Source organism: Cheilinus undulatus, linkage group 12 (assembly GCF_018320785.1).
Source record: "Cheilinus undulatus linkage group 12, ASM1832078v1, whole genome shotgun sequence".
NCBI classification, from domain to species: Eukaryota; Metazoa; Chordata; class Actinopteri; order Labriformes; family Labridae; genus Cheilinus; species Cheilinus undulatus.
Genome location: NC_054876.1, coordinates 35,516,033 through 35,529,006, shown reverse-complemented (window position 1 = coordinate 35,529,006; position 12,974 = coordinate 35,516,033). Strand labels below are relative to the sequence as shown.

Here is a 12,974-nt window from a genome sequence, read left to right as displayed (position 1 = left end):
GTTACATTTCAAACGTATGTGTCATTTCTGAAAAAGAGAGCAACAGAATGATTTGTTTGAGGACATGTCGAACAGTCACATAAATTATTTGGTCCTTCGTGGATGTTCAGAGGATGTGACTGAGTGAGGCGACTCATTTTCATTTATTTATTTAATGCTGAGATTCTACCTTGCATGAAATGTCAGAAAAAATGTTAAAAATGCTCCTTTTCATGATAGATAGGGTTATGTGGGTATACATTTCACCTCCCAATGTTTTTTAAGTGGCCTGTCCATCAGAGACGACCTGTGTAATGAACAGTGACATGTTAGACTACTCTTGAATTTTACTTCACCTAAAATTGGACTTGCAGAATTTCCACATTGTAATTGAACTGTTGCTGCTTTTCAGGGAGTAAGGATCATTATGACTTTAACATCCACTGAAGAGGTGCAGAGAGAATCAATACAGGCTAATAGACACCAGAAATAGCCATGTATTTTAAGTGAACTAAGTCTCGTTCTTTAGCAGTGTTTGGAGTAATTTGTTACAAAGCAACACACTGGTGTACTCAAATTTATTGTAATAAGTTGCATAACACATTAGTTTAGCAATGCAAGTAATAATTTGTTTTGTTTTCAAAGGAGCCAACAGTTTTTCTTGTCAAAGTTGAAGCTTGAATTCTACAGCTGTGTCAGCCTGCATGTGTTACTGAGCTGTAATGTTAGCTATATGAGCCTATTGTGACTGTTGTTCACTGATGCTTCTGCAGAGGTAGCTCGGTAGGTAGATTCACTCAGATCAGGGCTCACCAACCTGTAGACATAACAAGTAGATCTTAACAGTTAGATGTAAATTAGCTTCCAGTTAACTTTTAGTTTTCAGAACAGACTGTTGAAGATGTGTTTAATACTTGCAAACATTGTTCTAGTCTGATATTGGTGTTTCATTGATACTAATGATAATGATAATGATGATAACAATAGTTATAATGATAAAAATAATGATAATAATGATAGAAATAATAATAGTACTGATAACAACAACAAAAATAATAATAAAATGAACTCTTCACAACTTTTGTTCTGAATTAGGTTACATAATAAACTAATCTCCATTTATTACTTGTTAACAATTTTGGAGTTTGTTGTAAACCTTAAAAAAGAGTAGGATTAAAGAGAAGATTCTCTAATTATGTTTTTTTTTTTTTGTTTATCACTTTAATAGAAGACAAGCTTAAATGTGGATAAAATTGAACTATGTCATATGAAAAGTAACCGAGTTTTCTCTGTTAACATCATAGGGGATCTGTTGTTGGAAAAGGTATTTGACAGCTGACTTAGATTATCCATGGCTTCTATTCACTGTCCAACAGGAAAGGCCACAGAGAACATTTATTTCCAAACCATGCCTGATGACTGCTTTGGCTTGAATCAAAATGGCCCACTCTCTAGTCAGTGCACTTTTTATGCATTTATTTTGGACACAACAGTAGATAGAGTCAGAAACTGGGGCGAGGGAGTTGGGAATGCCATGCAGCAAAGGAGCCACAGCCAAGATTCAAACCAAGGCCACAGCCTCTGTGCATAACCACAGGGCTATAGGTGCACCACAAGATTTATTTTCAAGACAGCACATCACTGTTTTCTTTGGATAGAATATTTTGAAAAAATGAAGCAAGTGTGATAGAGTTTTCTGTAACTATAAATACCTGCCTGAAACACAAGAATCTGCTCTGCTGTGGTCTGTACCGCCCTGAGGACTCTTTGACATTTTATCAGTAAGTTAAATAAACTTTTTTTGTTAATGGAAGAGGTGGGGAGTCAGAACTGCTGATGTCACCAGTGCAACATGCCACTACCACTTTGGCTTCACTTTTGTACAACAACAAGCGATGGAGAAGTGGCATCCATCCTAATATACAGTCAATGGTTCAGAATCATGTGAGGATTTTATAAATGATTCAACCCTTCCAGCTATAAAGACATCGTTTGGGACAAATAATAAAATCTAACACTATATTCAAGTTCTAACAGCTTGGCCTTAATTTTTTAAGACAGTGGTATCACTTAACATATCACTTTTTGTCATGTTAATGAGTCATACAGATTTTTACTTATTTATTGAATTAGGCCTATCACATTATCTTATAATGTGTTACTTTCTTAAGATCTGGAGAATACATCAAAAATTTACTTGATCATAGAAAATGGGGTGAAACAAAATGTATGCATTCATGTCTTCCCAGGGCTGCTGTAATTATGTTATTTTAAGGTCCAAACAGAAACAAGTTTCCTTAAATAAACTGGAGGTGGTAAAAATTCTCTGAAATCAGGGTTGGGATTTCTCATCAAGGAGGTAGTGGTGGGTTCTGAGGCGAGACCAGTTGAGAACTTGTGTTTTAGGACATCCCATGTGATGATCTCGCAGAGCTGGTCTGGGTGGGGTGCAGTAAAGTCAACAGTTGTAAAGTGAAATAGTTCTCCTTACAGAAGTCTGCTCGGCAACAAACTGATGAAGCACTCATCAGAGCATGACGAGACAACGAAGTGTTTGAGGAACATTATGGTGCAATCCACTGATTCCACAGGGTTCCTGGAAGCAGTGGAAACATGCAGACATAAAAAGTGTAAATCTTATTTTAGGTGTTAGAAGCAATGACAAACTTGTTAGGAGTCTTGGTAGCTGATGAAATAAGATGGACTTAGTGTGTAATATGCTGAAGGGGGGTTTCAAATTTAAAAAATAAATTATTTTGCTATATTGGAAACAATTATCATGGTGCACAATTTAAAATACACAAACTTATAAGCTCCAGACTGATAACCACATGACCTGCTCCTTTATCTCACATTCTAGCTGTTGTCCATGAAATCACATCATTAAATTTCTTTGGCTGTAGATACATGGGAATTAAAGTTGCCTTTCTAGCACATTTACTAACACGTTAGACGGCAGCTTAGGAGGAGTGAACTGTGAGGACTTCATTAGCTGAAGGAAATGGACTAACCCTCTCTCTGTTAATGATTCATCTGCAGAAAGAGGTCCAGAAGCTGATGTTGTTCACTGAATTCATTCAGCTCCCTGGATATTTTGGGAAAAGGCCCCAAGACCTGCGAAGGCCTGAAAAATAACAGTTTGAGGTGAATTTAAATCACATTCAGGACTTAATGCGGTGAGTTTGATGCAGATTTTTTGTCCATCTCTGATGCTTTACTTGCTCGACTTTGGGAATATCAAATGTCTCTCTGCACCTGCTTTCTTTCTGATTAAGGCAAACTCTTAAAATGAATTATGCAAATACAGCGGCAAACATTGTTAATTTTATACTGCTTTCTACCAGCTTGTTAATGATGAGAATTGTGTGAATCTTAATTTGGGCTTTTTTCTTCATAGAAATTACATTTACTAAAGGATTTGGGCACTTAGGTTATGAACAGCAGCACAAGACAGTGAGAGTCTTTTCGATCTGACACATAGATAAAAGTATTTAAATTAATACTAGAGGTTTATGTGTGTAAGTTGTCTTTATCACAGCAAACAGTGGCTCATCCAGCCATTCCCCCTTCATTATCTCAGCTCTGCTCCAGCATTTTTCCAGCAGTATTATCCACATGCAGCAGGCTTTTCTCCATGGTGACTGGCTTCAGTGGCCACAGCATGAGGCCGAGCATTTGCAGGAAGGAGGGTCATCAGAGTGTGACTTCACGCTCAGCTCATGTAAATCCGGAATGTGTTTCAATTCAACTTTACAGTTTAACACAAATCTTACTGGCTGAAGGGAGGGGAGCTGGAGAGAGAACTGGTCTAGATTTTGTCACAAAATGGCAGAAGCCAAAAACTTAAAAACCTGAGCTCTTAATAGTGTGGTAACAATAGCCTTAGGTGATGTTGGCCTATGACACTGTTCTTATACCCTTTATTGCTGTTTAGATGAAAAGAGTGTGCAGTGATTGATGTTATCACAGCGCTTTCACTCACTACAATTGACATTTTCAGCAGAATTTCTGAACAGTTTGTCCCTAACATTTTCCTGAGTTACTACTTTCTCATGTGTCCCTCACAACAGGACATTCACTGTAAGGACTGTTTTGTCTCTGTGTTAGTGGACATATTCATACTATCAATGATTAGAGCAGTGGTTCTCAGCTGGTGGGCTGGAACCCAAAAGGTGGGCACTAAGCCCTTTTCAGTGGGCTGCAAATGTGTTACTGGAAAGAAATATGTGCCCAAAAGTCCATAAAACTCTGATATAACATACTTGTTTTGTCATTTCTTTTTGATTTGTCTCATGTTTTCAACTCTATGAGATTAGAACTATACTATTTTTTATTAAATGTGTCTGACTGGTCACAAAATATCCAAAATGTGGGTCACAATTTCTCGTTGAGTTGATGGTGGGTCTTGAGGCCCAACCAGTTGAGAACCACTGGATTAGAGTATGAAGCAGCTGCTTTACATGCAGGAAGACTGAAGATTTAGCAATCAAATGACATCCATGTCATCAGCCCCTCACCCCCCAAATCCTCCAGCTCAGATTATTTACCTCAACTGCTTAGTTTTCAGGGACAATAATGCTACAAAAAGCATTCGTGAAGACACAAATACAACAAAATGGGCCAGTTTATTTTGTTTCAATCAGGCATCGCCACAGTCACTTCAATTTTCTTTTCTAACATTCATCTCTTTGGATGACTCCACAAACTCTTTCTAAATAATGTGAATGTCTCCAAAAACTCTGATAAATTCTTATAATCAGGAGGCAGACTAAAAAATGTCTAACTCAGTGTCATCACTTAATTCAACATCATTCTGACATCAGAGAAAATAAATGATAAAAATGTGAGTCAATCATAAGTTAAAATGCAATTTCAATTTAGAAAATAATGTTTATGGTTTTACATGTTGTTAGTTACTTCTTGCAGCCCACCTGCAGTAAGACTGGGGCCCACCAGTTTTATTTTTCATTTTCGTTGTTACTGAACAGACTGCTCCGCCACAGGCAATATGCATTGTGGACTATTGCTTGATCATGCAATATTATTTGTTAACTTATCTATTTTTCAGGAATTAAATTATTCTGTGAGATAATTATGAAATAAAAAAAGAAAAAAGGATGAAATGAAATTAAAAAAAAATACATGCACACTATCAATCATAAGACAAAACTGCTAAAATTGGCTGATTTATTACAAGCAAAAATGGCACCAAGTGAAGAGCCATTTGGGAGCCAAAAGAGTCAGATCTTATTCCTGAGCTAAATGAAACAATGCAGATCACTAAAAAGATCAAAAATTCTCATCATTATGACACATCCAACCCTTGGATTATTTCTGGAAATTTTCGCAAGTTTTAAACAAAACTGAATTTATTGAATTTCGTGATTATTAAAGTATCGATCTACCTGTTCAGTTGAATTCAGTTGAATTCAGTTGGCTTTATTGGCATGGGAAACATCATCAGTTTTATTGCCAAAGCAATGTCCAAATTTATTATGATAATAATTACAGAAAAAAATATCATTTATTATAGAATAGAGTAAATTATAGAATGGAATTTACTTCAAAGTTATTGTTCAAAAGGGACAAATTCAAAAATCACTTTTTTAGCCCCCCCCCCCCAGCTTTCAGAAAATGTGTGCTAAACCATCCTCAGATTTTCCCCTCATGATGTCATGTGGGGATTGGCACAGTTGGCACCAGTTTGCTCAGTTAACTGGTTGAGTCTTATCTATCTACCTATACTGTTACGTACTTTCTTCATATTTTTGTCTTTTTTCCCACAGTTTGACACTCACATTTGTACAATGACTGACATTAAACAGCCCAGTTTCCAGGCTGATGGGAGGAGATAATACTACAAACAGTGTCACGCTTGGAAGAACAAACTCCAACCACTGGAAAGAAAACAAAGATGAAACTAGTTCTGTACTATCTGACACTGCTGGGGTCCAGTTATGTGACTTCAACCTATGGACCCCACCAGAGAGCTCAGATGACTGGTGATATTCTGCTTGGAGGTCTTTTCCCCATACACTTTGGTGTTGCATCCAAAGACCAGGACCTCGCAGCCCGACCTGAATCGACACAGTGTGTCAGGTAAAGTTTCATACTGCTCTACATTTAGGAAAACTAAGATCCTCAAATGAGCCGTTCAAGCAAATGTGCTCAGCACATGTAAACCCTTTCCTTATCTGCTTTTACAGGTTCAACTTTCGTGGTTTCCGTTGGCTCCAGGCCATGATTTTTGCCATTGATGAAATAAACAACAGCAGCACTCTCCTTCCCAACATCACTCTGGGCTACAGGATCTTCGACACGTGCAACACAGTGTCCAAAGCCTTGGAAGCAACTCTTAGTTTTGTGGCCCAAAATAAGATTGATTCTTTAAATTTAGACGAGTTCTGCAACTGCACTGATCACATCCCAGCAACCATTGCAGTGGTAGGAGCTGCTGGATCTGCAGTCTCAACAGCTGTTGCAAACTTACTAGGACTTTTTTACATTCCTCAGGTAGGTCACGACATTTACGACAACAAAAACATACATACCAATAAGATTCAATATGACAAAATCAAACCCCAGTTTTGACCCTCAAGCAATGTGATATGTGAATGTGATACAGCACAATGCAATACGATACGATGCTGTGTGATGCAGTACAACGTGTGATGCAATACGATATGATACAATACAACACATAAATGTTGGTACCTGGATTCCATAATACACAATACAATGGGATACAATAGGATATAATACTCTCCTGGATTCATTATGATAAAATATGATATAATTTAGTAGTCCAGTGTGCAAACAATACACTTTTATATGTTTTAATATGATGACATACATTTTGCTCTATAAATTGCATTTTGCCATCCACAGTAAAACATGTTTGTTAATATGATATGAGACAATATAAAGGGGTATGAAATGGTACATGTGATATGATACAGTACATTGTGCACCCTGGAAAGCAAATTATACCATTTGATATGATCTGATACAATACATATTGCTTCATAGGAAGTTGTAAAATATGCAGAATATCTATAATCTGATGCATTGATTCCTTTGATGCTAACTGAAGATAATAAAAAAGTAAAACCTAAAATCACTGGGAGTCTTTTCTGTTTCAGATCAGCTATGCGTCTTCTAGCCGCCTACTGAGCAACAAGAATCAGTACAAATCCTTCATGAGAACCATTCCCACAGACGAGTTCCAGGCCACAGCCATGGCAGACATCATTGAGTACTTCCAGTGGAACTGGGTCATTGCTGTGGCCTCAGACGACGACTACGGGCGACCAGGGATTGAAAAGTTTGAGAAGGAGATGGAGGAACGAGACATCTGCATTCATCTCAATGAACTCATTTCCCAGTACTTTGAAGAACATGAAATCCAGGCTATGGCAGACAGGATCGAGAACTCATCAGCTAAAGTCATTGTTGTGTTTGCTAGCGGACCAGATATTGAACCTTTGATTAAAGAGATGGTCAAAAGAAACATCACAGATCGTATCTGGTTAGCAAGTGAAGCCTGGGCAAGCTCCTCTCTTATTGCTAGACCTGAGTATCTTGATGTTGTTGCTGGGACTATTGGCTTTGCTCTAAAGGCAGGGCACATACCTGGTTTTAGAGATTTCCTACAACAAGTCCAACCTAAGAAGGACAGCCATAATGAGTTTGTCAGAGAGTTCTGGGAAGAAACCTTTAACTGTTACCTGGAGGACAGCCCCAGACTGCAGGAATCTGAGAATGGAAGCACAACATTCAGGCCTTTGTGCACTGGAGAGGAAGACATCACAAGTGTTGAGACGCCCTACCTGGACCACACCCATCTTCGTATCTCCTACAATGTCTATGTCGCAGTTTATTCCATTGCACAAGCCCTGCAGGACATACTCACCTGCACACCTGGACATGGACTTTTTGCCAACAATTCTTGTGCAGATATAAAGAAAATGGAAGCATGGCAGGTAAACTGTTGCATGTTTACCCAAACTAACCAGCTAAATACCCATCTGCCTATGTTATGAACAAGCCAGTATTTGTGTTATTTCCCCTCAGGTCCTGAAGCAGCTCAGACATCTGAACTACACCAACAGTATGGGTGAAAAGATAAACTTTGGAGAGAATGCAGACTTGGCAGCAAACTACACCCTCATAAACTGGCACAGGTCTACCGAGGATGGCTCAGTGGTGTTTGAGGAGGTGGGGTACTACAATATACACACCAAGAGAGGGGCCAAACTGTTCATCGACAAAACAAAGATCCTGTGGAATGGATACAGTTCAGAGGTCAGTCATTTAGAAAACCAGCTGTAACTTGACACTGTATTAAGCCATTAGTGTCAAGCCACGTCTCTGTCTCCACAAGGTCTGAAAAAATCAGGCTTTGCTCTGCGTAAGACTCAGCTGTCATTAGCTAGTTGCTAACTATGACTGAGCAGATATTGGATTTGCAAAACCAGTAGTATACTGATGTGTTTAAGCATTTGCATAGTCAGTTCAGGTCAAGGATTTATCTACAAAGACATAGAAATGATTCGTCACATGCCTCCAAAATTAAAACTTACTGATAAAAAATGCATTGATTTTAAAAATTTGGAGAGGTTTGGAATATGCATAAAATTTTGAACACAGTACATTTTTTTCCAAGCACCACCCACTTAGTTGATAAATGTGTGATTAACAAGTTATCTGTGTGGAAACCACTCTTTCCAGTGATGCCTTTATTCCAGGGGTGTCCAAACGTTTCCCACTGGGGGCCACATACAGAAATATATAAGGATGGTTGGGCCACTTTCATATACCTCACCTTGACATTAAAGTTTGTAAAACCAATCTAATGTAGGTTAAGATACACTCAGTAATTGGGGATTGCTTAAATGGCTATTTGATGGCTGACAAGGCAAATAGCCAGTCATTTTAAGGATTTTGGGGAGGCCAATCAGATTTCTGGCTACCACTGCGTACGCCCCTGGAACATCATTAGTGCTGCTTTTTGCTGCTGTAATCCATAAGGGCATTATAAATCAAAATATCGTTATTATTTTGGTTGCCAAAATGTTTACAATTTATAGCGTAGTCTCAATTTAGTCCTGAAAAAAATGGCATAAAAACTTTCCAAAACGTTTGTTCACAGTATTAGTATGGCAGCACTGCCTTGAGCTGAAACTAAGACGGTCTAGCACAAGCTTCATGCTTTTCTGAGGGACATGTTTCATATAAGTTCAAGAATTTTTTGCCAGCCAATCAAAAATGGGCCAGGACACCCTGATTCTGCTAATTACATCACATAATAGGGATACATGATATTATCCACATTATATTGGTATCATCAGATATCAGCATATAAAAGGAAACATCCATATAGACAGTTATGAAACTTCATGCTACTTATGACTGTTATTTTGGCGATATAGATCTGCCTACAAACAAGAGAGGTAGTGGAGTTTTACGGTGGACCAACAGACCTACGTCAGCTGAAGTTTTTTTCTTCATTCATCATAATTTCTTACACTTTGAGTGTGTTTCAAGGGCTAAAACTTGTAATTTATTCACCCTCAAACTTTAACTTGTGTGTTTTAAGGGCTGAGGTTTTAGGTCTAAATTACATTTAAATATCCGTATCAGTATTGATATCAATATCAGTTAAAATAATTGAAATTAGCGTATCAGATATTGGCAAAACTCCAATATTTTGCATCCTTTTTATGTACATAGCACATGGCCCTCAGTGACCACAACCCAAAAAGCATTTCCACTTTCAACAGACCCAGAGTCCATTTATTGGAGCCAATACTTCCTGCTCAGTGGCAGTATTGATCTTTTGCAATCACATGACCATTATGCAACCTAAGTGGTTGCATAGCGCATTATGCAACCACTTACTACAGTAGATTTCTGAAGTACTGGTGCTGATATTAAAGGCATCGATGCATTTTTGAAGATAATGATGTTTCAGGTGTATTTTGGAGCCAGGAAGAAACGTAACAGAATTTGCCAATTTTACCCAAATGTCAGTGATTCTGGCAAAAGAGCCGAGTCACCTCGAGGCTGCTCACAACCAGAGAAAGGTGGGGAAACTGGACGGAAATAGGCGTTTCCCTGTACACAGGCTGTGATCTTAAAGCATATGAAGCCTTAATGCCTATGCACATACAGTATCTGTTATTGTATTTCTTTGTTTAGTTTTGCATCAGGATGTCAAAATATACTCACCAGACATGAATTTAATGAAACTACAGTGGCATTCACCAGTACTTCTATGTTTTCAACTCTCATTTGGTTGAAAATCACCAGTAAACAGGTCACGTTATTAAATTACACCACCAGAATTTGCTGTTATTAGACAATTCAGTTCTGTTGCAGATGAGATGTTGGTTTGGAACTGTTTTACGCATAATAAAATAGTTTGCAGGGATATAATGCTGATATTTAAAACTTTCAAAACTTTCTTCAATCAAGATGTGCACTACAAAGACTACTACAGGTGTGAGCTCCCCCTGCTTGGGGTCCAGTGTCTGCTTGTGATGTTATATGATATGAGTGGTTGTACATTAGTATGAAGATGTGGCACTCTGTGATTGGCTGTATGTTGAAAAGTTTATAAAGTGTAAAGATAATCCGATATGGATCGGTTAACAGATCTTAACGTCAGCGGTCCGAGTGCATCGGTCCGTGGAGCCCTGGATCGGTAAAAATGTGGCACGAACCTATCTTTGGACCGGTTTTAGTGGTTAACTGTAGTTCTGCTGCTTCTTTTCATAGCCTGTTCTGCCATGCTCTGGCTCAGTGTATGTTAATCTCATGCAACCCGCGGTGTCATTTTACCTTTAAATAAGAGTTCCGTTCGCCATAGGTGCTCGCTAGGTAGCTGAATGTGTTTCACCAGTCATCCCCTAAATGTCTTTCAGTTACAGTTCTGCACCTCAGGAAAAAGCTATGTGGACTTTATGTGAAGGAACAATAACTTTCGAAATGTCTGCCCCTCTGTACGCTTTGGAGAAAAACGATTAAAAACTACAGCAGCTCATAAATCTCACCTGTTGAGACGGCGGAGCTAAAGTTAAGCTAAGATGCAAATGCTAAACACAGCACAAACAGACCCGAACATAAACACTTTTCTGAGTTACAACTCTTCAGACACCTGAGCACATGTGGTTCCTACACATGGATGGTTGAATTCAGTAATTCACACCTAAAAAACTCATTTAAGATAAATGAGGTTTGTTAAAAATAGTCTCTATGCTGCATTTTGCAGTGGGGATTAGTTCTCTAACCAGCAGTTTTGTGTCCATTAACATCCTATAGGTGCCGTTCTCTAACTGCAGTGAGGACTGTGAACCTGGTACAAGAAAGGGGATCATAGACAGCATGCCTACATGCTGCTTTGAATGCACTGAGTGCTCAGATGGAGAGTACAGCAATCATAAAGGTATCAAGAAGCAAACATTCAATTTGAAGTCATCATTTGTTCCTCATGGTTCATGTTGTTTTTCTGCTTTTGTTTCACTCAGATGCTAGTGTTTGCAACAAGTGTCCGAATAACTCCTGGTCCAATGGGAATCACACGTTCTGCTTTCTAAAGGAAATCGAGTTCTTGTCATGGACAGAACCATTTGGGATAGCTTTGGCCATATGTGCGGTAGTCGGCGTTGTCCTGACAGCCTTTGTGATGGGAGTCTTTGTCAAGTTTCGTAACACTCCAATAGTAAAGGCCACAAACCGGGAACTGTCCTACGTGCTTCTCTTCTCCCTCATCTGTTGCTTCTCTAGCTCTCTCATCTTCATCGGAGAACCCCAGGATTGGACGTGCCGTTTGCGACAGCCTGCCTTTGGGATCAGTTTTGTCCTCTGTATCTCCTGCATCCTGGTGAAAACTAACAGAGTTCTTTTGGTATTCGAAGCCAAGATCCCTACAAGCCTCCATCGTAAATGGTGGGGGTTAAACCTGCAGTTTCTGCTGGTGTTTCTGTGCACGTTTGTCCAAGTCATGATATGTGTGGTCTGGCTGTACAACGCCCCTCCTTCAAGCTACAAGAACCACGACATTGATGAGATCATTTTCATCACTTGTAATGAAGGTTCTGTGATGGCTCTTGGCTTTCTCATTGGGTACACCTGCCTCCTTGCTGCAATATGTTTCTTTTTTGCTTTCAAGTCACGCAAACTTCCAGAAAACTTCACAGAGGCCAAGTTCATCACCTTCAGCATGCTCATCTTCTTTATTGTTTGGATCTCTTTTATTCCTGCATACTTCAGTACTTACGGCAAGTTTGTTTCAGCCGTGGAGGTCATTGCTATCCTGGCTTCTAGTTTTGGGATGCTGGCTTGCATCTTCTTCAATAAAGTCTACATCATCCTCTTCAAACCGTGCAGGAACACCATCGAGGAAGTCCGTTGCAGCACCGCAGCCCATGCTTTCAAAGTGGCTGCAAAAGCAACGCTGAAACACAACTCAGCTGCAAGGAAGAAGTCCAGCAGCATCGGAGGGTCCTCTACCTCATCTCCGTCCTCGTCCATCAGCCTGAAGACCAATGGCAATGATTGTGACCCTGGAAAGCACAAGCCCAGAGTGAGCTTTGGCAGTGGAACAGTGACTCTGTCTTTGAGCTTTGAGGAGTCGAGGAGAAGCTCTCTGATGTGAAAACATAGAAGTGGATCTTTTAAATGTATCTATCCCTTTAGAAATGTCTATTTTGGACTTTATTTTGAAGTAGGCATTAAACTTTGCATTTTCTTTTCTCATTTTCTTGACATTTGTTCAGAAAGGTGTAATTTCTCTTGAAGGAAAACACTGTCAGCCAAGCCTACACAATATTCTACAATAAAACCCTGTTACTCTTATCATTTTGAACAGATGTATTCAAACACTGTTAATAACAACACCAAATTTTGTACAATAAAAAATGTTAGGAACAATGTACTGAAGTTGTGTTTTTTCCTTTAATGATAGCCAGACCTGCCCACAGATTTGGCAGGAC

General features: G+C 39.0%; 1 protein-coding gene across 1 annotated transcript; it reads left to right on the top strand.

The window, feature by feature from the left end:
* The first annotated feature begins 5,893 nt into the window (after positions 1 to 5,893).
* casr (calcium-sensing receptor) lies at positions 5,894 to 12,637 on the top strand. Its single transcript, XM_041801422.1, has 6 exons — positions 5,894 to 6,078; positions 6,186 to 6,492; positions 7,122 to 7,961; positions 8,053 to 8,283; positions 11,302 to 11,425; positions 11,508 to 12,637. Exons 1-6 carry the CDS (start codon positions 5,894 to 5,896, stop codon positions 12,635 to 12,637), a joined length of 2,817 nt encoding a protein of 938 aa, XP_041657356.1.
* The last annotated feature ends 337 nt before the right edge of the window (positions 12,638 to 12,974 follow it).